Genomic DNA, 23,630 nt, shown 5'->3' with positions numbered 1-23,630 from the left:
CTAATTTCAGGCCCATAGTCACTCCTGCTTGTAGGAAATGCAGAAATCGACCTAGTTGAAATTCCTCTGTTGGGGCCTTTTTGGCCTCACACCAAGCAACATACTTCCGCCATATGCGGTGATAATGCTTTGCAGTTACATCTTTCCTGGCTTTAATCAGCGTAGGAATGACTTCCTCCGGAATGCCCTTTTCCTTCAGGATCCGGTGTTCAACCGCCATGCCGTCAAACGCAGCCGCGGTAAGTCCATCGGAGAATCCTTGTGGCTTCTTCCATTGCTATCCTGCTTCTTGTGCCGCCCTGTCGATTTACATGGGCGACTGCCGTGATGTTGTCTGACTGGATCAGTACCGGCTGGTGTAGAAGCAGGGATTTTGCCTGACTTAGGGCATTGTAAATGGCCCTTAGTTCCAGAATATTTATGTGTAGGGAAGTCTCCTGACTCGACCACAGCCCTTGGAAGTTTCTTCCCTGTGTGACTGCCCCCCAGCCTCGAAGGCTGGCATCCGTGGTCACCAGGACCCAGTCCTGTATGCCGAATCTGCGGCCCTCTAGAAGATGAGCACTCTGCAGCCACCACAGCAGAGACACCCTGGTTCTTGGAGACAGGATTATTAGGCGATGCATCTGAAGATGCGATCCGGACCATTTGTCCAACAGGTCCCACTGAAAGCTTCTGGCATGGAACCTGCCGAAAGGAATTGCTTCGTAAGAAGCCACCATCTTTCCCAGGACCCGCGTGCAGTGATGCACCGATACCTGTTTTGGTTTCAGGAGGTCTCTGACTAGAGATGACAGCTCCTTGGCTTTCTCCTCCGGGAGAAACACTTCTTTCTGGACTGTATCCAGAATCATACCCAGGAACAGTAGACGTGTCGTCGGAATCAGCTGTGATTTTGGAATATTCAGAATCCAACCGTGCTGGTGTAGCACCTCCTGAGATAGTGCTACTCCCACCAACAACTGCTCCTTGGACCTTGCCTTTATTAGGAGATCGTCCAAGTACGGGATAATTAAAAACTCCCTTTCTTTGAAGGAGTATCATCATTTCCGCCATTACCTTGGTAAACACCCTCGGTGCCGTGGAGAGTCCAAACGGCAGCGTCTGGAATTGGTAATGGCAATCCTGTACCACAAATCTGAGGTACTCCTGGTGAGGATAGTAAATGGGGACATGCAGGTAAGCATCCTTGATGTCCAGGGATACCATGTAATCCCCCTCGTCCAGGCTTGCAATAACCGCCCTGAGCGATTCCATCTTGAACTTGGATTTTTTTATGTATGTGTTCAAGGATTTCAAATTTAAAATGGGTCTCACCGAACCGTCCGGTTTCGGTACCACAAACAGTGTGGAATAGTAACCCCGTCCTTGTTGAAGTAGGGGCACCTTTATTATTACCTGCTGGGAATACAGCTTGTGAATTGCCGCTAGCACAGCCTCCCTGTCTGAAGGAGTAATCGGCAGGGCAGATTTTAGGAACCAGTGGGGTGGAGACACCTCGAATTCCAGTTTGTACCCTTGAGATACTATTTGCAGGATCCAGGGATCCACCTGTGAGCGAGCCTACTGATCGCTGAAATTTTTGAGGCGGCCCCCCACCGTACCTGGTTCCGCCTGTGGAGCCCCACCGTCATGCGGCGGACTTGGAAGAAGCGGGGGAGGACTTTTGCTCCTGGGAACCTGCTGTTTGTTGCAGCCTTTTTCCCCTACCTCTGCCTCTGGACAGAAAGGACCCGCCTTTTCCACGCCTGTTTTTCTGAGTCCGAAAGGACTGTACCTGATAAAACGGCGCCTTTTTAGGCTGTGAGGGAACATGGGGTAAAAATGCTGACTTCCCAGCAGTTGCTGTGGAAACTAGGTCCGAGAGACCATCCCCAAATAACTCCTCACCCTTATAAGGCAAAACTTCCGTGTGCCTTTTTGAATCTGCATCTCCTGTCCACTGGTGAGTCCATAAGCCTCTCCTAGCAGAAATGGATAATGCACTTATTTTAGATGCCAGCCGGCAGATCTCCCTCTGTGCATCTCTCATGTATAAGACTGAGTCTTTTATATGCTCTATGGTTAGCAGAATAGTGTCCCTGTCTAGGGTGTCAATATTTTCTGACAGGGAATCTGACCACGCAGCGGCAGCACTGCACATCCATGCTGACGCAATAGCTGGTCTAAGTATAATGCCTGAGTGTGTATATACAGACTTCAGGATCGCCTCCTGCTTTCTATCAGCAGGTTCCTTGAGGGCGGCCGTATCCGGAGACGGTAGTGCCACCTTTTTAGACAAACGTGTGAGCGCTTTATCCACCCTAGGGGGTATCTCCCAACGTGACCTATCCTCTGGCGGGAAAGGGAACACCATTAGTAACTTCTTAGAGATTACCAATCTTTTATCAGGAAAAGCCCACGCTTCTTCACACACTTCATTTAATTCTTCTGATGGGGGAAAAACTACGGGTAGTTTTTTCTCCCCAAACATAATACCCTTTTTAGTGGTACCTGGGTTTATATCTGAAATGTGTAACACCTCTTTCATTGCTTCAATCATGCAACGAATGGCCTTAGTGGACAGTAGACTAGACTCATCGTCGTCGACACTGGTGTCAGTATCCGTGTCGACATCCGCGTCTGCCATCTGAGGTAGCGGGCGTTTTAGAGCCCCCGATGGCATTTGAGACGCCTGGACAGGCACGAACTGAGAAGCCGGCTGTCCCGCATTTTCGTCAATTTTTTTGTGTAAGGAGTCGACACGTGCACGCAATTCCTTCCATAAGTCCATCCACTCAGGTGTCTGCCCCGCAGGGGGTGACATCCCTTCTATAGGCATCTGCTCCGCCTCCACATCATTATCCTCATCAAACATGTCGACACAGCCGTACCAACACACCGCACACACACAGGGAATGCTCTAACAGAGGACAGGACCCACAAAAGCCCTTTGGGGAGACAGAGTGAGAGTATGCCAGCACACACCAGAGCGCTATATAATGCAGGGACTAACTGAATTATGTCCCCTATAGCTGCTGTTATATATACTGCGCCTAAATTTAGTGCCCCCCCTCTCTTTTTTACCCTTTTCTGTAGTGTAGACTGCAGTGGAGAGCCAGGGAGCTTCCTTCCAGCGGAGCTGTGAGGGAGAAATGGCGCCAGTGTGCTGAAGGAGATAGCTCCGCCCCTTTTTCGCAGACTATTCTCCCGCTTTTTTATGGATTCTGGCAGGGGTAATTATCACATATATAGCCTCTGGGGCTATATATTGTGGTATTTTTGCCAGCCAAGGTGTTTTTATTGCTGCTCAGGGCGCCCCCCCCTAGCGCCCTGCACCCTCAGTGACTGGAGTGTGAAGTGTGTATGAGGAGCAATGGCGCACAGCTGCAGTGCTGTGCGCTACCTTGGTGAAGACTGATGTCTTCTGCCGCCGATTTTCCGGACCTCTTCTTGCTTCTGGCTCTGTAAGGGGGACGGCGGCGCGGCTCCGGGACCGAACACCAAGGCCAGTTCCATGCGGTCGATCCCTCTGGAGCTAATGGTGTCCAGTAGCCTAAGAAGCCCAAGCTAGCTGCAAGCAGGTAGGTTCGCTTCTTCTCCCCTTAGTATCTCGCTGCAGTGAGCCTGTTGCCAGCAGGTCTCACTGTAAAATAAAAAACCTAATTATATACTTTCTTTTTAGAAGCTCAGGAGAGCCCCTAGTGTGCATCCAACCTCGGCCGGGCACAAAATCTAACTGAGGCTTGGAGGAGGGTCATAGTGGGAGGAGCCAGTGCACACCAGGTGACCTAAAAGCTTTCTTTAGTTGTGCCCAGTCTCCTGCGGAGCCGCTATTCCCCATGGTCCTTATGGAGTTCCCAGCATCCACTAGGACGTCAGAGAAATGCTTTTACTTCATGCAAAATAACGACAAAATGAAGAATCTAGTCGATGGGAGAGCCTAAATTGACAGCTAGGATTTTAGATCCATCACAGTCACCACCCCTTGTAAGAAGGCTTCATTTGTGTAATGTTTCTTTATCATGTGACTCTCCATTCCTATTGAAGTTGCCTAACTGAGCACTCTTCCACTGTATTTGTTTCTATATCGACTTGTTACCAAAACTGTATATTCGCGGTTAGGTATGGCTTGTGACTTACACAGTGATACACTTATTTTCTCATTTTTTTTTTTGTAAACATTGTCTTATTGTCCCTGTTTTGGGTTAGATTTTTACTTTCAGAGTTACAAGTCTGATGAGGGGTTTGTTTTCCTTTTATTAAATGTGTTCAGGTAAGTGACCCATACTATAACAAACAACAAAACGAAACAATAATTGCACTTCCCTCTGATTTTACAGGATCATTTATTTACAGCATCAAATTGCACACATTTTGCACGCTTTCCAAAAGTAGACACAATATATATTTTACATACACAATATACTGTAGATCAGTGTGATCCTGTCCCTCTCCACCTGAGTGTTGATAACCCATCAGCTCTTTATTAACATGTACTTACTTCCCATACTACAAGAAAGACCCAATTTTTAACACGTTTGTGTATTTAAAAAAAGTTAGAAAACATCTTTATCTGTAATTACATCCCTTTTTATTTACAAACAGCGTCTCATTCCTGCCCTGCTGTAAATGAGTGACACTCTGTAACTTCCATTAGACCAGTGCAAATAAGGAGGTTGCACTAAAGGGCTCATTAGATGTGTGTGTTATTGGAGGAATATGCTGGCACAGGGCAAGAGTTTCCAGCGTGTGGTGCCAACCTGCAAATCAATGACTTATAGTTACCTGGGCCCTGTTTCATAGACTTTCCCTAAACAGGTACTTTTATGTGTACTGTATATGTAATATGAAAATGTGTGCTTTATGTTAATGTAAATCTGAGCTTCTCTAGTGGACAGAACATAAATATAAAGTACTGACCTGATTTTAGCCCAACCTTCAGTAATGGTTTATGATAATCAGCAGAGCTGTGGTCAAGCCGACGAGCCCTTGGAAATGTTAACATATTAGCTGAAGTAAAGAACGGTGGGTAATTTATGACAGGAAGAGAAGCGGGCAGTAAGTTGTTGCTATGCAGCACTTCAATGACAAGGTACATGCAGATTTTTGCATGGTCATTCATGGACCAAACACATGTTGAAAAGATCAGAATGGAAGCAGTGCTCCCAATCTCAGCAGAACAGTCCCCATATTTCTCTGGAGCTCTCATATGTCCTCACTGTCCTATTTAAAGAGTAAGCTGCTGCTCTTTTTAATGTATCAAGACACCATTACTGTTCTTTCTCTGGTTTAAGAAATTCTCTGGAGCCCATAAGTAACAGTGCAATAAATATCGGCATCTATATATAGGAGTCATAGTCTGTACACACCTGGGCTTGCTACAACCACTTACCCAATGAATGAAATATCGCCAGTGAATTCTTTCAGAAAAATGGTTAACTGCTAAAGTAGGAAAGTTGGGCAGTTTTACACCAAGGTAATGATTGCTCTTACTTTATTCAAAACATGTAATTCAAGACTAGCTTAGAATACAGTACAGCTGACTAAAACCTCGTTCATCAGCACTAGTTGGGTAGATCATTATTTAACAACTCAATTACAAAAACCTGTTGCTGCTTTTGGCTCGGTCAGTACTGTCTGAACATGCAGTTTATTATGGGCAGTCAGATTTCTATCCCCAATCCCCAACATATTAACCAAAGTTCATCCAGTGGTTTTCCATTTATTCAGGTATGGTTGTGCATTTCCTTCAACAGATGGGTCACTTTTTTGTGTTGTAAATGATAAATACATTGTGTTTTACATCTTCTGAAAATCCGACCAGCAAGCTGGAGTCTCAGGGAGGCAGACTGTAATGCTCATGTTTAAGGAGTCTATATACAGAAGCACAGACGTATCCCTTCACAGGTCACAAGCCCTCTGGTGAAGCTATGGGCATAAAAACATAAATGTACGTTATATGTACATATTAGGTACAATGAAAGGTTGCTAAATTAAAATTAGTCTATGCTTTAGACCAGGAATTCCCAAAATTCCCAACCTCGGTCCTCAGGCACACTAAGGGGCCCTACACACTCGGCGATGCGCCGCCGAGGTGCCCGACGGCCGATACGGCCGACGAGCAACCCGGCGGCGGGGGGGGCAGTGACGGGGGGAGTCACCCGGCTGCATTGAAGTGCAGGCAAATATGGACGAGATCGTCCATATTGGCCTGCATGCACAGCCGACGGGAGATCAGCGATGAACGAGCGCGGGGCCGCGCATCGTTCATCGCTGGAGTCTCCACACTGAAAGATATGAACGAGTTCTCGTTCATTTATGAACGAGATCGTTCATATCTTTCAGAATATCGGCATGTGTGTAGGGCCTATAACAGTCCAGATTTTATGATATCCATGCTTGAGCACAGATGGTTAAATCAAAATAATTGTGGTTCTAATTAATGAAACTGTGATCATGTATGGCTATCCTTAAAACCTAGACTGTAGTCTGTTAGGGGTATTCAATTAAACCTTGTGGCTAATTGCTGGCTAAAATAAAGGATTATTCAATTAAATAGCCATTTTCCCACACCTAAAAATTGTGATTCAAGTGCAGACACGCACTGATTCCCTGTAAACTGCAAAATCAATGGGATTTTTGCCATTGCTTTTTTTTTTTTTTTTTTTTGCATGGCCTTTACTTTGAGCTCATGGAGTTGCAAGGTTCTGTCCAACTTCGGCGATTCATGTGAGGGGCTAATTGAATTTCCCCCTTAGTGTGCCTTGAGGACCGTGTTTAAGAATCCCTGCTTTAGACTAGCTACAGGAATAGTATTTGGAGTTGCATAAGAGGTCAGTAGGTTTTGCACTCCATACAGGCCTACATATATGTGAATGTCAGCATGCCAGCTAGGCATGTTCCATGTGCACGGTATCCGTTTGGATGGTCGACCACTATTGGTCGACATTGACATGGTCGACATGTGGAAGGTCGACATGATTTTTTCTAATTTTTTTCTTTTGGGGAACTTTTCCATACTTTACGATCCACGTGAACTACGATTGGGAACGGTAATCTGTGCCAAGCGCAACGAGGCACCTTGCCCGAAGCATGGCGAGCGAAGAGAGCCATGCGTGGGGACGCGGTGCACTAATTGGGGTTCCCCGTCACTTTATGCAGAAAACGACACCAAAAAAAGTAAAAAAAATCATGTTGACCTTTTCATGTGTCGACCATTTGTCCATGTCGACCATGCCAATGTTGACTAATAGTGGTAGACCTAATGACTGTCGACCATAACATGGTCGACCAGTCATACCGGAACCCATGTGCACTATGGGGGTAATTCCAAGTTGATCACAGCAGGATTTTTTTTAGCAATTGGGCAAAACCATGTGCACTGCAGGGGAGGCAGATATAACATGTGCAGAAAGAGTTAGATTTGGGTGGGTTATTTTGTTTCTGTGCATGGTAAATACTGGCTGCTTTATTTTTACACTGCAAATTAGATTGCAGATTGTACACACCCCACCCAAATCTAACTCTCTGCACATGTTATATCTGCCTCCCCTGCAGTGCACATGGTTTTGCCCAATTGCTAACAAAAATCCTGCTGCAATCAACTTGGAATTACCCCCAATATACACTCGAATGAAACAATAAGAGCGGGTTCTCTTTCAAATCTGTGTTTTTACTTATAAGGCAAATTCCAAACAGGAGTATATCAGTCTACAGTGAGAAAGATCATTAATAAGACAGCAGAGTAGGTGTCCTGTCAACATGTCAATATGTGACCATATTACTCTACAACAAACTGCAGAGGAGATCTGTAAGTTGCATCCAGGGTATTGCATGCCACTGTCAACATGGTAAATGTTGTATTAGCAATTCAATTCCAAACCTGCACTGCATTTCCCGCTAAATTTGTATGTTTATGTGCACAGCTCTCTGAGCGGGTAAAAATGTTGGGACACAGTGCAGAACTGGTACACCTCTCCCAATTGGGTAAATGTATGAAGCAGTGATAAGAGTGGAGAAGGGAGCTGCTCTACAACTTTATAGTGTGCAAATTATAAATGTTACTTCAATGCATACTTGCCTACCTGACCCTCTCCATGAGGGAGAAAATGCTCTGTTCCTGGACTTCCCTGGTAATGTATGATTGCCATCACCTGTGGTGAAACACCTTTCTTATCAATTATCTAGCTCACCACAGGTGATGGCAATCATACATTACCAGGAAAGTCTAGGAACAGAGCATTTTCTCCCTCATGGAGAGGGTCAGGTAGGCAAGTCTGCTTCAGTGCTGATTGGTTGCCATGGGCAACTTCTCCACTCATCGCTGCTTCATGCATTTACCCCATACTTGCCTACCTGACCCTCTCCATGAGGGAGAAAATGCTCTGTTCCTGGGCTTTCCTGGTAATGTATGATTGCCATCACCTGTGGTGAGCTAGTTAATTGATAAGAAAGGTGTTTCACCACAGGTGATGGCAATCATGCATTACCAGGAAAGTCCAGGAACAGAGCATTTTCTCCCTCATGGAGAGGGTCAGGTAGGCAAGTATGATTTACCCCAATGAATCATAATGCATATGAAGGGGTTTATGTAGTATAATTTGTCCTATAAAGACATGTCTTTTTAGGTGAATTTCTGTAAAAAGTTCAATAGTGTGTTAAGGCAGAGTTTCCAAAACTCTGAAATTACTATCCAGGTTTTATGGATAGCCATGCTTGGGCACAGGTGACCTTAGTCAATTTGATTCATCTGGACTCAAGCATGAATATCCTTAAAACCTGAACTGTAATGGTGGAGTTTGGGAAACGGTCTTAAGGTTTGCTGAGGTCTAACTTTTTACAAACTTGTATAAACACACTGGGAAATCACATGAAATTTTCAGTACCCCAAAATACTGGAAAGATTGCTATATTCTAATTTGCTTCTATATAGTCCTGCTATTTCATTTGCCACTTTATGGGATCCAGAATGTGGCACTTTTTCATGCACTTCTCCCAGTTTGTTTTTTTGTAGAAGAACCACACAGCCTTGCTATGAGTCCAGCCAATTGGTATTTGTAATTGAATCGCATTTCTCAGGTGCCTGCATTGCTGCGATGTTTGCACATTCCATGATGCGAGTTCACTTTCACAAACTCGCATCTAGTTGAATTGACCCCTTAGACCAGAGGTCCGGGTTTTAAGGATAGCCATACATGAGCATAGGTGATTTAAGTAGTATCTCCGTTATTCTGAGTTAACCATCTATGCCAGGCATTCCCAACCACGGTCCTCAAGGCACACCAACAGTGCAGGTTTTAGTGATATCCAGGCTGCAACACAGATGGTTAAATCAAAATAACTGAGCTACTAATTAAGTCACCTGTGCTGAAGCCTGGACATCGCTAAAACCTGCACTGTTAGTGTGCCTTGAGGACCGTGGTTGGGAATGCCTGATCTATGCAGAAGCATGGTTATCTGTAAAAACTGGGCTATTAATGTGCCTTGAGGACTGGGACGCTATATACCGCTTTTCCATCTAAATACCTGATTGCACCCGGGATTTGGTAGCTGGCTCCAACTCAGATGTGACTCAGCTGAGACTGCTTATTGCTGGGTCGCTGACATCAGCTGTCATGTGTGCAGTGCCGGGATTACGAGATGAGATCATCTCTTAGCACCAGCTCTCCCTATGCAGTCAACTTGTCCCTGGTCGCATCGACACGGCTTACCTGTTAACACTGCATCGGGACCAACCCTGCAAGCTAGCCAGGTTGGATTCCGGGTCTCACTGGACCCGGGTTAACCCTTTTCCACTGAGCTGCATACCTCCCAACATGACCCTTTCCAGGAGGGACAGAATGCTCTGCTTCTGGACTTTTCTCTTAATTTATGATATCCATCACCTGGGTTGAACAGGTTAATGGATTAGACAGGTGTGTTTGGCACAGGTGAAGGCAATCATAAAATAAGAGGGAAGTCCAGAAGCAGGGCATTGTGTTCCTCCTGGAGAGGGTCATGTTGGGAGGTATGGAGCTGCTCCTGGGTAATCAACGACAATAACCCGAGTTTTTAGTGGCAGTAGAAAACAGGTAAAAAATTATCTGTTCAAATGGAAATATACATTTTATGTTGTTTTTTTATATGCTTCATATATAGTATGTATAAAAAAGGGTTAGGCCTCTAGCTGTTTAACAATTAATATTCGGGAAATTAGTAAAATAGGATTTTAATTACCTACCGGTAAATCCTTTTCTCGTAGTCCATAAGGGATACTAGGGTTCACTTACTACGATGGGGTATAGGGGTCCAAAGGAGCCAGTGCACTTTAAATCTTCAAACAGGGTCTGCTGGCTCCTCCCCTCTATGGCCCCTCCCACAGCCAGTCTAGGTAAACTGTGCCCAAAGGAGATGGACATAAGTGAGAGAAAGTACATAACAAGATAACGAGTGGTGAGATTACCACACCAGCAGACCACAAAAGGAAACAGACCAGCAACGGCAGGTTAATATGACAGCAACAGCTGATACAGACAACATTCATACAAGAACAACGTGCAGAAAAGTAAACGCACAGAGGCGGGTGCCCAGTATCCCTTGCGGACTACAAGAAAAGGTCTTACCGGTAGGTAATTAAAATCCTATTTTCTCTAACATCCATAAGGGATACTGGGGTTCACTTAGTACGATGGGGACGTCCCAAAGCTTCCAGAATGGGCGTGAACGTGCGGAGACATCTGCAGCACCGCCTGCCCAAACTGGTTATCCTCTTTGGTCAGGGTATCAAACTTGTAGAACTTTACAAACGTGTTTCTCCCCGACCAGGTAGCCGCTCGGCATAGCTGCAAAGCCGAGACTCTACGTGCAGCCGCCCAGGAGGATCCGACCAATCTTGTAGAGTGGGCCCTCAGAGACTGTGGAAAAGCCAAGGCTGCTGAAGTATAGGCCTGTTGGATAGCAAGCCTGATCCAGCGAGCAATCGACTGCAGGACAACCCTTTTTCTGAGCATCATAGAGCACAAAAAGGAATCAATTTTTCTGACCCGAGCCGTCCTCTTGATGTAGATCTTCAAGGCTCTCACTACATCCAATGTCACTGGATTAGAAGAAGCGTCAGAATTGGCCGGAATTACAATTGGTTGATTCAGATTAAATGCCGAAACCACCTTCGGCAGAAACTGGTGGCGAGTCCTGAGCTCCGCTCTGTCCTTGTTAAAAACCAATTAGGGGCTCTTGCATGATAAAGCCCCCAACTCCGAAACTCATCTAGCCGAAGCTAGGGCCAGTAGCATCACCGTCTTACATGTAAGGTAAACCAGGAGGACTGTAGAAAGTCCAGAACCACGTTCAAGTCCCAGGGCGCCGTCGGAAGCACAAAGGGAGGTTGTATATGAAGGACACATTGCATGAAAGTCTGTACTTCTGGCAATGCTGCCAACTTCTTCTAAAAGAAAATGGACAATGCCGAGATCTGAACTTTAGTGGAGCCAATGGGCCCATGTGCACTCCAGCCTGTAGAAAACGTAAGAACCGACCCAGGTTGAAATCCACAGTGGAGTACTTTTGGCCTTCACACCAGGAGATATATCTTTTCCAGATATGATGATAGTGTTTTGATGTCACTGCCTTCCTGGCCTAAATCATGGTTGCAGTAACCTTGGGGGTAATTCCAAGTTGATCGCAGCAGGATTTTTGTTAGCAATTGGGCAAAACCATGTGCACTGCAGGGGAGGCAGATATAACATGTGCAGAGAGAGTTAGATTTGGGTGGGGTGTGTTCAATCTGCAATCTAATTTGCAGTGTAAAAATAAAGCAGCCAGTATTTACCCTGCACAGAAATAAAATAACCCACCCAAATCTAACTCTTTCTGCACATGTTATATCTGCCTCCCCTGCAGTGCACATGGTTTTGCCCAATTGCTAACAAAAATCCTGCTGCGATCAACTTGGAATTACCCACCTTGTGCGGAACACCCGTAGAAGCTAGAATATTCCGCTCAACTGCCATGCAATCAAACAAAGCCACCGTAAGTCTGGTTAGATGAACAGCCCTGGCTGAAGAAGATCTTTTCGCACTGGCAGAGGCCAAGGATCTTCTAGCTACATGGCCAGAAGGTCTGTGTACCAAGCTCTTCGAAGCCAACTGGGGGCAATCAGAATTGCCTGAACTCTTTCCCTTATGACTCTCTTTAGCACACTTGGTAGCAACGTGATCGGAGGGAACAAGTATACCAACTGGTAAAACCACGGCGGCGTCAGTGCATCCACTGCTGTTGCTGAGGGTCCCTGGTCCCTGAACAATACCGCCAAAGCGTCTTGTTGAGCCGAGGCGCCATCAGATCAATCTGTGGACAACCCCACTGGTATGCGATCTGTTGAAAGACCTGTGGGTGCAGGCCACACTCTATAGGGTGGAGGTCGTCTCGACTTAGGAAGTCCGCCTCCCAGTTGTCTACTCCCGGAATGAATATGGCCGATATTGCCTTTGCATTTCTTTCCACCCAGAGGAGTATCTTTGACACCTCTCGCATGCAAGCTCTGCTCTTTGTTTCTCCTTGTCGGTTGATGTACGCTACCGCTGTGGCGTTGTCCAATTGAACCTGAATGGCCTTATTCTGAAGCAGAGGAGAGGCCTGAAGCAGAGCATTGTAGAACGCCCGAAGTTCCAGAATGTTGATCGGAAGAAGGGCCTCGTGGGTTGACCACCTGCCCTGGAACTGCGCCCCTTGGGTGACAGCTCCTCAACTCTCCAGTCTTGCATCAGTGGTTAGGAGAATCCAATCCTGAAGCTCCGACCTTCCACCAGATTGGAGGACTGCAGCCACCACTGGAGAGACATCCTGGCCTGAGGTGAGAAAGTATGATCTGATGCATCTGCAGATGCGACCCTAACCACTTGTTCAAAAGATCTAGTTGGAAGGTCCTGGCATGGAACCTTTCGTATTGGACTGCCTCGTATGAGGCCACCATCTTTCCTAAGAGACGTATGCAAAGATGGATGGAAACCCGATTTCGGTTTTAGAACCACTCGGACCATTTTCTAAAGCATCCTCACTTTATCGGCTGGGAGGAACACCTTCTGAGCCACCACGTGCAGAATCATTCCCAGAAACAGAAGGCGTTGAGTCGACTGGAGGTGCGATTTTTGCAAATTGAGAATCCACCCATGGTGTGACAGTAGCTGTAAAGTGAGGCTGATATTAGTCAATAGATGCTACCTGGATCTTGCTTTTATCAATAGATCGTCCAGGTAGGGAACAATGTTGATTCCCTTAACACGGAGCTTAAACATAATTTCTGCCATCACCTTCTTGAAGACCCTTGGTGCCGTGGAGAAACCAAAGGATTAGTGCCTGGAACTGGTAGTGATCGTTCAGCAGAGTAAACCTGAGGTAAGCCTGATGGGGCGGCCATATTGGAATATGGAGGTAAGCGTCCTTTATATCCAGAGATACCAGGAACTCTTCTTCTCCCAGCCTGAGATCACTGCTCACAAGGATTACATCTTGAATTTGAAAACCCGCAGATAAGGGTTTAAGGATTTTAGATTCAAAAGAGGCCGTACCGAACCGTCTGGCTTCGGTACCACAAACAGGTTAGAGTAGTATCCCTCTCCCTGCTGTTGTAGTGGAACTGGAACAATGACCTGGGTATAAACCAATTTTTGAATTGCCTTCTGCAGCGTAACTCGAGACCTGAAATATCTGGAAGGTGGAGCATTATCGAACTCCAGTTTGTAGCCCTGAGAGATCAGAACTTTTACCCAGGCACCCTGGCAAGAGCTGTCCCAAAATATGGCTGAAGTGACGTAACTGAGCTCCCACCTTGAGATCCCCCAGGGATGGACAGACACCGTCATGCTGAGGCCTTGGTGGATGCAGAGCTAGTGCTCTGTTCTTGTGAACCTACAGTGGCAGGTTTTCATGTCTTACCACTGGTGCCTCTCGCAGCATTTGAGGCGCCTCTGACTCTTTGCTTAAATCTCGTGGTCCGAAAGGACTGCATGGAGGGACCCGGGTAGGAACGTCTGGCCGGTGGTGCCGCAGAGGGGAGATATGTGGATATCCTTGCTGTAACTTTTGAAATCCATGTGTCTAACGCACCCCCAAATAGCCAATCTCCTGTGAAAGGTAGAGCTTCCAAACTGCGCTTTGATTCCGCTACCCATTGACGCAACTACAAGGCTCTGCATGCAGAAACTACCATGGTAGTGGTCCTCATGTTGATAGCACCTATATCCTTGATAGAATCACAAAGGACACGTGCAGTATCCTGAATGTGTTTCACCAGCGTCACCATTTCTACTAAGAACTTGTCACCTGTTTATCCCTCCTGAATCTGACCAGCCCATGTATGAATGGCATGTGTCCTCTAACAGCCTGCAATAACAGGCCTCTGGGACGCTCCCGCTGCCGTGTAAATAGACTTCAGAGTACTTTCTATTTTACTATCCCCTGGTTCCTTTAATGCAGTAGCTCCAGGAACCGGTAACACTGTTTTCTTAGGTGTGAGACCGAGGCGTCCACAGCAGGGGTAGTTTCTCATATTTTCCTTCCTTCTTGGGCAAATAGGAAAGTGCTTATCCAACGCTTTGTCACCTGGATTTTTTTTTATCAGGATTGACCAAAGGTTGCCTGAAGAGGTCGTCTAATCCTTTGGAATCAGGAAATGTGACATTAGCCTTTCTCTGTGAAGAGAAAAATTACTGCTGTACCTCAGTATCCTCAGCAGGAATTTTTAACACATCTCTTATAGCTAGTGAAAGGGGTTCAATACCCTGTGCTGGAGAGGAAGGGTTCTAGCTCCTCCCCCTCATCTTCTGGTACCTCCTCGTCAGAGTCCGAGAGGATGTCCGGCAACCCACGCTTATGTGGCCCTGATTTAGAGAGAGGGGTGACCCTTCTGCCATCTGCTTTACTAGACAGATCTGCTACAGACTGTTGCAGCCTCTGTGTCTCCTGTCTATTAGCAGCTAATTGATTTGACATGTCAGCCATCATGGTCTTTATAGATAATAACCAAGATGGTTCCTGTATATCCACCTCCCCCCCCCCCCCACAAAAACCTCACTAAGTTGGGAGGACTGGCTGCATTGTTCACATGTGAGGGAATCAGCAATGAAGGGGGAGAACCTGGTGTTGCATACAGTACAGAGTACTTGTTTCGCCATGTTGAAAAGAGACAGACCCCCCCCCCCCCCCCCCCCCACACACACACACACACACACACACACACACACACACACACACACACACACACACACACACACACACACACACACACACACACACAGTGCAAGCAAGTCTGCCCAGACTGTATGTGTGGAAGGGACTCAGCTAGGAGGGACCAGCACACAAGCCAAGCAGACTCAGTAAGACTGCAGGGCTGCACTATGTACAATTTAAGATGTGCGCAAAACAGAAGCTTATAAATGCATATATCAAGCGGCTCTCCCCCTTTTTACACCCGTGTACCAAGAAACCTGGTTGCTGGAGTGTCCTTGGGCGAGCTGACAATCATGCTGCAGCTGCTGAAATGCAGAGGAAGGCATCAGGAAGCCGCTGGTCCCGCACTGAGTAAGCTCCGACCCCCATAATGGCGCCAGAGCCTTCATTTATTTATACTGGCGAAAAAGTCTCCCAAAAGTGTAAAATCAGGACCCAAACACCTGTTTTCACTAATCACCCCAATGTACACGGGAGGTGGTGGTGGGGGGCTATGCCCACCCCGTGATCGCGCCGCACCAATGAAACCGCGGGATCATCCTAGTGGGGTCCAGGTTGTCACTCATCACTCTTCTCATCTTCAGGCTGCTCTTAGGGGTGTGTGGCGTGCTGTTGGCGTGTGCGCTATACACTGCCCTTCAGGATTGATGTCCTGTTAGCGGGGATTGGCCCAGGCACCTAATGAGGTCGGTATCCATCCCCCCCAAGTCCCTTGATGCAGGTAGGCTGTAGCGCAGACAGCCTACCTGAAATAAATAAAAGTTTATAACAAATTGAAGAAAAAAACCCTGGAGCTCCAGAGTGTGCATCCTCTCCTGAGGGCACATTTTTCTACACTGGCTGTGGGAGGGGGCATAGAGGGGAGGAGCCAGCACACCCTGTTTGAAGATTTAAAGTGCACCGGCTCCTTTGGACCACATCTATACCCCATCGTACTAAGTGAACCCCGGTATCCCTTGTGGATGTTAGAGGAAATAATGACATGTTACATGTTATGTTCTGTATCACATGAAATTAATTTTAGGACATGTTAGGGAATACTGTAGATCAGGGCTTCTCAACTCCAGTCCTCAAGTAACCCCAACAGGTCATGTGTTGTGGATTTCTTTAATCATGCACGGGTAAGCTAATATCTTATGTGGGTCAGTGACTATCCCACCTCCTTCCACAGACAGAAATCCTCAAAACCTGTTGGAAAAACTTGAGGTTTTTTTATTCTGTACAAAAGAAGCTTTTTTTCCAAGCTTACTTAAAACCCCCCAAATGTTTTACAATCATTGAGGATGATGTAGAGTTGGACGCATTTTATGTAAAATGTGCCTGGACAAGAGATGAATTTTGCACAATGTGCAAAACAGTTCTATATGGATAGCTTATGCTCCAATTTTACTGCAAGAGAAAACAGTGCTATATGTGTACTCTTACCATACTATCTTTATACACTCGTGAATTAAACATGTTCTGTGACTGGATGACTTCAAGACTGCATTTCATCTGGTTTTAGTCAGCCACAGAACCTGTGTAAATCATAAGTGTCCCGGTTTAAAGAGATAGCCTATTTATGCGCCAGGAGATGTTGTTTGACAGTCTAATAGGCCCTACACACTGGACGATTTTCTGAAAGATATGAACGATCTCGTTCATAAATGAACGAGAACTCGTTCATATCTTTCAGTGTGGAGACTCCAGCGATGAACGATGCGCGGCCCCGCGCTCGTTCATCGCTGGTCTCCCGTCGGCTGTGCATGCAGGCCAATATGGACGATCTCGTCCATATTTGCCTGCACTTCAATGCAGCCGTGTGACGGGGGGAGTGAAGAAACTTCACTCCCCCCGTCACTGCCCCCTCGCCGCCGGGTCGCTCGTCGGCCGTTTCGGCCGTCGGGCACCTCGGCGGCGCATCGTCAAATGAGTAGGGCCCCTTAGTAAATGCTAAAGTTACAGTACACAATATGCTGTAGTACTTAACAGAAGTATTAAATACATAATACATTCATATAGTATATATTTGCATATGGTGTTATTAATGCTAAATCTGCATTTACCATGTAAAATACAATTAAATATAGATGCAAATACAAAATTAACGTACTAATTAAATTGGTTCCTTCCTTTACAAAAATCAAATGTGAATCTTCTTTTGTTCTGCAGCAGAGGTTCCCAAACTGTGTGCCGTGGCTCCCTGGGGTGCCTCGGGACACTTGCAGGGGTGCCCTGGGTTGGTGGTCCAGGACCAATTCAAATTATTCATGGTCAATATAATAGGCAAAACCAGTGCTGGTGGCTGCCAGTCCTAAAATATGTGGCCAAACAGAAGCAAATCTTGTCCCTTACCACACAACTGACCCTAAGGCTGACATATAAACGCGAGCTACATAATGTAATATTTATTTCTAAATTTCTCAATAAGAAATTTTTGGCCTAGGGGTGCCGTGAAATAAATTCTGATATTCTAGGGCGCCGTGATTCAAAAAAGTTTGGAAACCATTGTTCTGCAGCATAAGAATATCAAATAACTAATGGGAATAGATTACAGCAGCCCCACTGAAAGAATAGCAATACTGTAGTACACAGGTTCTCAAACTCGGCCCTCAGGACCCCACACGGTGCATGTTTTACAGGTCTCCTCACAGAATAGCAATTGAAATAATTAGCTCCACCTGTGGACCTTTTAAAATGGATCAGTGAGTAATTAATACACCTGTGCACTTGCTGGGTTACCTGCAAAACATGCACTGTGTGGGGTCCTGAGGACCGAGTTTGAGAACCACTGCTGTAGTACATAGCGTCTCAAACTCTGTCCACATGACCCCACACAGTGCATGTTTTGCAGGTAACCCAGCAAGTGCACAGGTGTATTAATTACTCACTGACACATTTTAAAAGGTCTGCAGGTGGAGCTAATTATTTCACTTGTGATTACGTGAGGAGACCTGCAGAACACAGCACCAATTCTCTTTTTGGCACAGGGCACCATAGAGTCTAGTTACGGCTCTGTGCTGTAGTATCACCGGGAGGTATAAAGACATACTGCAGAACAAAGCCCCTTGTGGGCTCGGTGGCTCGCAGCACTCGCCACAGGTTCTTTTCCCATTCTATGGGTTTCGTGGGCACCCAGGAGTGGGAATAGTTCCTGTTAGTCAGCATGCCGACTGTCAGGCTTTCTCCCGCTCAGGATTCCGGCACCGGTATAGTGACTGGCGGTCGCACATAGTGGCTCCCTATTGTGGCTGTAGATTCCTAGTGTATGGTAACAATCAGCAGATTTGCACACTGTTTCTAGTAAACTGATGAGCCTTTCAAGATTGGCAGATCTGTATTTGCTGAAAATGATCTGCAAATCACTGAAAAATATCTGTACTGGTGGGCACAGATTGGTTAATTAGAGAATCTTTAAATGTGGAAAAGTATATCAGAATCTGCAAATTGTGTTTTTGTGATTGCATACAAATTCAGTAAAAAAATAGTTAGCAACGGGACGCATCGCATGGCTTAGTCTAATTTTTCATGTTTCACCAAACGGGGCTATTTGGCACGATTTTAGGATAGGTTAGTGAGGACATATCTGTGTGTGTGTACATTATATACGCACACACATGCCTCTTTATTCCACTTATGGTATGCTTAATGTTAGACTATGAGGGCATAAAGGAGGACTAGGGGGGACATTTACTAAGCAGTGACAAGAGCGCAGAAGTGAGCCAGTGGAGAAGTTGCCCCATCAACCAATCAGCAGCTCTGTATAATTTTATAGTATGCAAATTATAGATGTTACTTTAGTAATGATTGGTTGCCATGGCCAACTTCTCCGCTATTATCACTGCTTAGTAAATGTCCCCCTAAGTCCCTATAAATTTATCTTATGCATTTTCAATATCTACTGTAAGTAGTAGTAGACAAAATAAATAAAGCCTTGTTTTGTGGGTTATGTGGAACATCTAGGTTAGTAGATCCTGGAATACAAAGATGCAGCACTTATGTTGTAACAAATAGTCTGTTTTTTTTAATGTCTGTATTTGTCATAATAATTCAGGGTCTGATGCAGGTTGAATGCTAATCGGACTTTGATGCTCCTGCATTGCGTGCGTGGAAATAAATGAGTAATGGCGACTATATACAAAGTTGTATGCGCCCGGCCCCTATCTGAACCCTTAATTACATACTCATCACCAACAGCAAGGGCGTAGCTACCATAGGTGCAGGCAGGGCAACTGCTATGGGGCCCAGAGCTGAGAGGGGCCCACCTTCCCTGTCAAAGTAACTTGTGTTATATACACTTTTCGCCATTGGGTAGTACGTAAGGGTCTTTAAAACATTTTCCTTGGGGCCCGCAATATATCTAGGTATGCCCCTGTACCTGCTCATTGTAGTGTGGTATACAATGAACTGTAGAGCATTTTAATGTAATATAATATGAAGCGGGGCACTGTAATGAGGCACAATATGAACGGGGAGCTCTATATATCATAATGTGAATTGGGGGTATTGTGCGGCATAATATGTACTGGCAGCTCTGAAATGTGACATAGGGTGAACTTAAGTACTATTACGATTCATAAAAGAAACTAGGGCACTACTATGGGGCATAACATTAAATAAGGCTCTACTATGGTTCAGAAAATGAACTAGGGCACTATTATAAGGCATAAAATTAGCAACAGCTGCAGAGAAGTGTCCTTAGAAGCAGTGGGATGGGGGCCCTTCAAAATGTTGCTATGGGGCTCACAAAGTCCTGGCTACGCCCCCAAACAACAGTGTGCACCTGCACCAGCCTACACCGTACCTGGTGCAAGTGTTCCTCCTGGAAACAGGCATATTACTCTTCCACCCAATTGTGCTTACCCCGCAGTTGCATCAACATGGCTTCATTGAGCATTGCGTACATGAGAACACCCCAGTTACGCTTCTTCAGCCGTATATGGAGAAACACTTGACTCTGCATAACCAGTACTTGTGTTTGTTCGGTAGCAGAGCATGTACAGTGGGAAAACAAGAAAGAAATGTTTTGCAAGCAGATGTACGTCCAACTCCACATCAGACCCTTAAGCTAAGTACACATACAATTACTGGGCCAATTTGCCAATAATTGGGACATCAGCCTGATTTATCGTATAGTGTGTACGAACGATCGTGTCTGCGTTTCGCCGATGATTCTGGAAAATCTTGCCCACACACACGAGTGATCGATTTTGTGATCTGTCGTCCCAAACTAGAAATCTCGGCCACAATCTCCCAATATTGAGCAGTGTATCAATAATCTGCCCATATTTCCTATGTTTTCCTGTCACTATGTCATCCTCCTTGTGGGCGGACATATGCAAATGCAGTGTGATGTGGCCGAAAATTGGTAACTTTAAAAAAAAAAATCTTTTAGTGTGTTGCTCGGATATTGGTGCCTACAATTTCCTCAAAATTCATCCGATTGTCAGGCCAGCTTAAAAAAAATCTGGCATTGTGTACCTAGCTTAAGGGGTAAATTTACTAAAGGTCAGTTTTCATCAATGTTGTGATTCGGGGGCTAAAAAACACATTTGATTTAAAAATCATTATTAAAAAAGTCTGTCATCAAATATGTGTTTCTCTAACGTCCTAGAGGATGCTGGGGACTCCGTAAGGACCATGGGGATAGACGGGCTCCGCAGGAGACATGGGCACTTTAAGAAAGACTTTAGATCTGGGTGTGCACTGGCTCCTCCCTCTCAGTTTGATACTGTGCCCAAAGGAGATGGGTGCTCTTCAGGGAGCTCTCCTGAGCTTCCTGACAGAAAGTATATTTGTTAGCTTTTTTATTTTCAGGGAGCCTGCTCGCAACAGACTCCCTGCATCGAGGGACTGAGGGGAGACCTACTTCTGTGAGTTTCAAGGCTCTGTTTCTTAGGCTACTGGACACCATTAGCTCCAGAGGGATTGGTACGCAGGTCTCACCCTCGCCGTCCGTCCCAGAGCCGCGCCGCAGTACCCCTCACAGAGCCGGAAGATAGAAGCCGGGTGAGTATGAGAAGAAAAGAAGACTTCAGAGGCGGCAGAAAACTTCATGATCTTCACTGAGGTAACGCACAGCACTGCAGCTGTGCGCCATTGCTCCCATACACCTCACACACGGCAGTCACTGTAAGGGTGCAGGGCGCAGGGGGGGCGCCCTGGGCAGCATATAGACCTCTTTTGGCAAAAATAAGTATATGTACAGCTGGGCACTGTACATATATAAGAGCCCCCGCCAAAGTTTGAGATTTTCAGCGGGACAGGAGGCCGCCGCCGAGGGGGCGGGGCTTCTCTCTCAGCACTCACAGCACCATTTTTTCTTCACAGCACCGCTGAGAGGAAGCTCCCCGGACTCTCCCCTGCTTATACCACGGTAAACAGAAGGTTTTAAAGAGGAGGGGGGCACAAAATTGGCGCATATTGTATATGTAAACAGCACTATCTGGGTAAACATAATATTATTGTGTTTTTGTCCTGGGTCATACAGCGCTGGGGTGTGTGCTGACATACTCTCTCTCTGTCTCTCCAAAGGGCCTGGTGGGGAAACTGTCTTCAGATAAGAGGTTCCCTGTGTGTGTGGTGTGTCGGCACGTGTGTGTCGACATGTCTGAGGTAGAAGGCTCACCTAGAGAGGAGGGGGAGCTTATGAATGTGAGGTCTCCGTCGGCGGTGCCGACACCTGACTGGGTGGATATGTGGAATGTTTTAAGTGCTAGTGTGAACTTATTGCACAAGAGATTAGACAAAGCTGAGGCTAAGTAACAGTCAGGGAGTGAACCCGTGTCTGTCCCTATGTCGCCGGGACCTTCGGGGTCTCAGAAGCGCCCACTATCCCAAATAGCAGACACTGATTCGGACTCCAGTGTCGACTACGATGATGTAAAGTTACAGCCGAAAGTGGCTAAATGTATTCGATATATGATTATTGCAATAAAAGAGTGTTGCATATCACAGAGGAACCCCCTGTCCCTGACACGAGGGTACACATGTATAAGGGAAAAAAGCCCGAGGTAACTTTTCCCTCCTCACATGAGTTGAACGAATTATGTGAAAAAGCTTGGGAATCTCCAGACAAAAAACTGCAGATTCCCAAAAGGATTCTTATGGCGTATCCTTTCCCGCCAACGGACAGGGTACGGTGGGAATCATCCCCTAAGGTGGACAAAGCGTTGACACGCTTGTCAAAAAAGATAGCGCTGCCATCACAAGATACGGCTACCCTCAAGGATCCTGCAGACCGCAAGCAGGAGATTACCTTGAAATCCATTTACACACATTCTGGTACATTACTGAGATCGGCAATTGCGTCGGCCTGGGTTTGTAGCGCGGTTGCAGCATGGACAGATTCCTTATCGGCGGAGATTGAAACCCTTGATAAGGATACCATTTTATTGACCCTAGGCCATATAAAGGATGCTGTCTTATATATGAGGGATGCTCAAAGAGACATTAGTTTACTGGGTTCCAGAATAAACGCTATGTCAATCTCTGCTAGACGAGTCCTCTGGACCTGGCAGTGGACAGGTGAGGCCGACTCAAAAAGACATATGGAGGTTTTACCTTACAAGGGGGAGGAATTGTTTGGGGAAGGTCTCTCGGACTTGGTCTCCACAGCTACGGCAGGTAAATCGAATTTTTTTGCCTTATGTTCCCTCACAACCTAAGAAAGTGCCACATTATCAAATGCAGTCCTTTCGTTCAAATAAAAGCAAAAGAGTGCGTGGATCGTCCTTTCTTGCCAGAGGTAAGGGCAGAGGAAAAAAGCTGCACAGCTAGTTCCCAGGAACAGAAATCCTCCCCGGCCTCTGCAAAATCCACCGCATGACGCTGGGGCTCCGCTGGGGGAGTCCGCCCCAGTGGGGGCACGTCTTCGACTTTTCAGCCACATCTGGGTTCACTCACAGTTGGATCCCTGGGCAATAGAAATTGTTTCTCAGGGATACAAGCTGGAATTCGAAGAGGTGCCTCCTCGCCGGTTTTTCAAATTGGCTCTACCGACTTCTCCCGTGGAAAGGGAGATAGTGTTAAATGCTATTCACAAATTGTGTCTTCAACAAGTGGTGGTCGAAGTTCCCCTACTTCAGAGAGGGAAGGGATACTACTCCACCCTGTTTGTAGTTCCGAAACCGGACGGTTCGGTCAGACCCATATTGAATTTAAAATCCCTGAACCTATACTTAAAACGGTTCAAGTTCAAAATGGAATCGCTCAGAGCGGTCATCGCCAGCCTGGAAGGGGGGGATTTTATGGTATCCCTGGACATAAAGGATGCATACCTTCATGTTCCCATATATCCACCTCATCAGACGTACCTGAGATTTGCGGTACAGGATTGTCATTACCAATTTCAGACGTTGCCGTTTGGGCTTTCCACGGCCCCGAGGATTTTCACAAAGGTAATGGCGGAAATGATGGTGCTCCTGCGCAAGCAGGGTGTCACAATTATCCCGTACTTGGACGAT

At 46.1% G+C, this 23,630-nt stretch overlaps 1 protein-coding gene across 4 annotated transcripts in view; it reads right to left on the bottom strand.

Moving 5' to 3' along the window:
* Positions 1 to 4,311: 4,311 nt before the first annotated feature.
* RALY (RALY heterogeneous nuclear ribonucleoprotein) overlaps positions 4,312 to 23,630 on the bottom strand; it is a 422,461-nt gene continuing 403,142 nt past the window's right edge. For all 4 annotated transcript variants that reach the window (XM_063960222.1, XM_063960225.1, XM_063960224.1 and 1 more), the window contains one exon: positions 4,312 to 5,910. In XM_063960222.1, coding sequence (XP_063816292.1) covers positions 5,884 to 5,910 — 27 coding nt within the window. In that variant the 3' untranslated portion in view covers positions 4,312 to 5,883. The remainder of the gene's footprint in view (positions 5,911 to 23,630) is intronic.

This window comes from Pseudophryne corroboree, chromosome 3, assembly GCF_028390025.1.
Source record: "Pseudophryne corroboree isolate aPseCor3 chromosome 3, aPseCor3.hap2, whole genome shotgun sequence".
Lineage (NCBI taxonomy): Eukaryota > Metazoa > Chordata > Amphibia > Anura > Myobatrachidae > Pseudophryne > Pseudophryne corroboree.
The sequence above is the reverse complement of the archived record's forward strand: the minus strand, read 5'-3'. Positions and strand labels throughout refer to the sequence as shown.